Source organism: Electrophorus electricus, chromosome 16 (genome assembly GCF_013358815.1).
Source record: "Electrophorus electricus isolate fEleEle1 chromosome 16, fEleEle1.pri, whole genome shotgun sequence".
NCBI classification, from domain to species: domain Eukaryota; kingdom Metazoa; phylum Chordata; class Actinopteri; order Gymnotiformes; family Gymnotidae; genus Electrophorus; species Electrophorus electricus.
This window is the reverse complement of record NC_049550.1, coordinates 4,436,162-4,441,161: the sequence shown is the minus strand read 5'-3', so window position 1 is coordinate 4,441,161 and position 5,000 is coordinate 4,436,162. Positions and strand designations below refer to the sequence as shown.

At 40.5% G+C, this 5,000-nt stretch overlaps 1 protein-coding gene across 1 annotated transcript in view; it reads right to left on the bottom strand.

Annotated features, from left to right (window-relative positions):
- Positions 1-5,000, bottom strand: part of cacna1hb (calcium channel, voltage-dependent, T type, alpha 1H subunit b) — a 73,446-nt gene that overhangs the window by 43,079 nt on the left and 25,367 nt on the right. The window contains exons 2-3 of the mRNA XM_035535094.1: positions 1,475-1,586; positions 652-785 (exon numbers count right to left, since the gene is read on the bottom strand). Of these exons, the coding sequence (XP_035390987.1) occupies positions 652-785; positions 1,475-1,586 (246 nt within the window). The remainder of the gene's footprint in view (positions 1-651; positions 786-1,474; positions 1,587-5,000) is intronic.

The window sequence follows — 5,000 nt, the reverse complement described above, 5'->3', positions numbered from 1 at the left end:
GTGTTAAAAGCTTTGCTTAATCAGGTTTCACTCATACAGTGGTAAAGTCAAAAAACTAATCTGTAACATCCACTTGAAAGGATATGCATAATATGAAAGGACTGGTAAAACAGGGAGGAATGAATCAGTGAATGACACATGAGAGAGAGAGAGAGAGAGAGAGAGAGAGAGAGAGAGTGGGAGAGAGAGAGAGAGTGGGAGAGAGAGAGAAAGAGAGAGAGAGAGTGGGAGAGAGAGAGAGAGAGAGAGAGAGAGAGTGGGGAGAGAGAGAGAAAGAGAGAGAGAGAGTGGGAGAGAGAGAGAGAGAGAGAGAGAGAGAGAGAGAGAGAGAGTGGGAGAGAGAGAATATGGGAGTGATCTTTGGGATTGCCTGGTAGTAGTTGTCATTCAGGAGCATATCTGTGACACATCGACTTGACATTAGGACAGAAACTGACATTAAAACTTGAATTGACATTAAACATACACAAAAGCTTGCACACACACACACACACACACACACACACAAGTGTGTGCACACACGTGCGCACACACACACACACACACACACACACACACACACACACACATACACACACAGTATGATAATGGAGGCTCTTTCTGTCTCTTCTGCAGAAAGAAAAGACAGCTGGTTTACGATTGGTCACTCACCCTGCCATGACGATAAAAAAGTCTAGGCGGTTCCACGTGTCACCAAGGTAACACTTCGGCCCAAACACCCCCAGAGCTACCATCTTAACCACCATCTCCACAGCAAAGAATGCAAAGATGAAGTCATCAAATGTCTATGGAAAGACCATATTGTTGTCACAGAATACAAAAATATTCTCAGCTTTTGTGCAATTAGGACACACACATACACACACACACACACACACTATACCAACATGCAAAGTTTTAAAATAGTAAACAGGTTATGCCACATATTTTGCATGCACTTAATAGAGGAAGACAATACATGATTGTCATGGCTATCAATTATGACACAATTTGCTTTCTTAGCATATTATTGGTAAATATTTCTAGAATACCTCACTACTGCATGTAAAAAAAAAACTGTAAAAGAAATATTGATGACAAACTATCAAATTAAAACCACTTAGTAATTAGTAGCTGATTGGATATTAAACATATTATGCCAACATTGCATTTTATTCATTTATTAATTCACTTTCATCCTTCTTAAATATTTACATTTTTTAAACACTGAATTTAAAACATCACTGTACTCAGTGTTTTGTAAACATGGTCCTGATGTGGTACCTATTTTATTAGCAAAAAAACACAGTAAACTAGAATATGCTGATACAGCCATCGTCTTAAGGTATTCCTTGGAACGTATGCGTTCAAATTGATATTTTAGCTTTTGTCTAGACATGCCCCCCCCGTGCCCAATAGAGGCAGAGTCTGAAGACAGCGGCCGAAACGGGGCGGGAGAGCCACACCCCTTTCTGTGTTTGCCTTGCTGCTGTACCTGCAGAATGCTGCATCTTTCGGAGTTGCACTCGAGGTCCTGGCAGGGCTGGAACATGCCCAGCGTGACGCAATTGAGCAGAATCACCAGCATGCTGACCCGCTCGAACCACGTGCAGCTGGAGTTAAGGGTAACAGAGCTCCTGAGTTACCACTGCAGTGCAGTATGCTACAACACAGCAGCGTTGCACTACAGCAGTGTGACAGGCTATACTATACAGTAACAGGATCAATGGATAAAATCCCCAAATTCCAATAGCTTTCAGGTGTTACATAACTTGCCAAATTAGATGTATTTGAATAACACTGAATTCTATTCTTCGGAGGGTCATAAAGTATCAGATGCTAAGCATGAAAATCGTAAAGGGGTTTCACATCCAAACAGATAAGAGCACTCTAAATGAACCCATCCGTTTACATGGGTATTTACATTGACTAGGTTAATCACACAAATGGCTCTCACTGCTTGTCTCTGTAAATCAATGAGGAATGATGGCTCACTTTGTGTGATGGGCAGAAACTGCTTGCTAGATCTACATACATGTCTGGACCCCAAATGACACAGGTGCTTAATCCATAAATGTACAAAAAAATGTAGTTAGCCTTTCTAATTCAAAGTAATTTTACTTTAACGCTGAGATATTAACTCTGAAATGCTGAAATGGGTGGAACTATACATGAAAAATGTAAGGTGATGACTCTTACAAATGAATTAGTGAGTTGTTATCTTTTGAAAGCAGTTTCTAACCATTTAATCTAGAATGTTTAAAAAGACCACATAGTGCTAATGGAATACCTTTAAAAAAAATGCACGTTCAATTTCCTTGATGGGCATGTTTTCTCCGTACTATTCAAAAGATTGAGCTGATCTGACAGCCTCTGATATGATCCTTCTTCTTTTGCCTTGGAGCAGACGCATTAAACAGCCTGATCAACAATCGGTAGGAGAGCAATTGTTTTGGCAGGGGTAAGCCAAAGAGCTCAAACTGTGCCACAGGACTGCATGCACTCCAAAGGTTCCACATATTTGACATCTGCTCCGATGATCTCCGCTAGCACATGGTGCCTGTCCTACCTATCTAGTACAGCCTGGAGACAGAGAGTAGGACACTAATTAGTGGAATCAATCTGTACATTGGCTAACACAGGGATATCTCCCTGCAGGAAATACAGATCTGATTCTTAGAGTTTTGTAAATCCTTTAATTGTCCCTCAACAACACATCACCCAACAGCAACAACAGAGCTGCTTCACCAACTGTGAACTCACTGGGATAAGTACAGATGACATGCAGTTTTCAAAAAGAGAGAGAGAGTGTGTGTGTGTGTGTGTGTGTGTGTGTGTGTGTGTGTGTGTGTGTGTGTGTGTGTGTGTGTGTGTAGTGGGTATATGTGTTTGCATGTGTGTGCCTTATCAATGCATTGAGTTGATAATAACCTTGTGTATTCCTTTTGTTCTCTCGCATTCTTTTTCTGAATGAATGAATTGTTCTGAACAGTCTGCTCAGGATTTAAACCCTGTCTACTCTTTTTTTCTTTAAACCAGGGCAACAATCTTCATCAAACATTTATGTGAAAGGCCACAGTAAGACACATTCAGATCTCGATAATGGTGATGACAGCTGTAACAATGCTGATAGCCTTCATCATGAATCCATCCCCAAATTAATGCAGTGTCTTTGAAAAATGACCTCACAGGCCAAGTTCTCTTTTGGTCAGCTTCCATCATTGTATTTTTACAAACACACTCTCACGCAGTCACAGCCATGCAAACACATGCAGGTATCTAGCTTGTATACACAAGCCTGTCAGAATGCCTCAGACCACAGGCTTCTGTCATAAGGTGTTTGAAAAATGGAAACACACACACACACCCTGTAAGACTTTCAGGTTTTTAAAGCATTAGCAGCATAGTACAAACCCTACCAGATAGATGACTAGGCACAACCAACTTTACCTCACAGAGTTTCTCCAGCACGATACAGTAAAGATACTCTCAGTTTTGACTGGTAGCTTTTCTAAAGCACAAACCCATTTAAAAATGACAGAATGAATTAGACAGGTTTGCTGGAGGACTGTTTTGATTGGCTGTACGCTCCCTTGAGTTTCTTTCTATTAACTATTTATTTGCTTACTGATTCCAAGGGCTAGCATCTGTGACATGGAGATTCCCATAGATGAGTGAGCCACTGCAGAAAGAGATCACAAGCCCGTCCGTAGCTGGCTGTGAAAGTTTGTAACTAAGAGGATCTCCTTAAATTCAGGACACGCAACATCACTTGCAGAACCCATTCCCCCCACAAGCTGTAGTACTTGAGAGGTCCACGTCGAGAAAGGTTTTATTGCTCACTTATGAGGCAAAGGAGTAAAGTCATAGGAAGCCAAAAATGTCGGTTTACACCATAGCTGTAGCAATACCTACAACACCTAATGAACAGTCATGCACATACTACTAACACAATGGTTCCCTTTCTACACCACAGTACATTACAGTAGACCTCCTTATTGTACATATATAAATATATGTATTATATATATATACATATGGTAGTAGGTCCTGTGTGTGTTTTTGTGTTAAACTGACATATAACACCGCATAGTCAGGCCGAACATTTTTTGTTCTGGGAAAGGAAGTGTTTTTGATTTGCCTCTGGTAAAACCACACTGGGTCTTCTGCAATCTTAAACAATTGACACAAACATTGAGATTAAATCAGGAGGGCTCCTTGCTGACAATATACTGGATATAGCAGGTTAAGCACAGAAAAAAACCAAAAAAAAAACCCCCATTAATCAGGTTGTACATGCTTTTGAAAAATGAGGTAATCAGTGATGTGTAACACAATATCCTTTTGAAAGAAGTATCCTAGGTGTTATGCACTAGTTCTTTCACATTCTCTCCATTTTCTCTCTATCACACGTATACGCACATACACATACACACTCTCGCACATGTCATATATGTCATATCTCTTGTGCATAATGAACAGCTTCTGACACACACACACACACACGTACATCATTTGCCAACCATTATAACTGCCTGATAAAAGTAGGGTTTCTCAACGTATAATTGTCTGTACGCATGTGTGCATAAAAAGCAGCACGTGCATGTGAGATTCTTATGTTGTTTGGTTTGCATCTGACTCTAAACATAAACAATAGGACATAGACATACAAGCCCATACAGTTTTTATCAGGATTATTGAGGAGAGCTGTGCTATGTGCTTCTGCTCACATGCTGTTCTAGTCACACGCTGTTTATATACTCTTCTATTCATGACCGATTCAGCAGGGCTAAAACATTCCAGGCTGCTGTCATTTTGCACCTGGACACCCAGCTGAAATCAAACAGGCTGTCAAGCTTTATATCAGTCAAAACCTGTCTGATGTGTTTGCAGTTTACTGTAGACCGTCATCTGCTGTTAAGAATCTGCCAGAGTGGTTACAGGTTTATGGAAACTATCGAGTCAACTTAACTTGCACGCTTAAATGTCCACCTATTCAAATGGAACGTGGGATGTTCAAA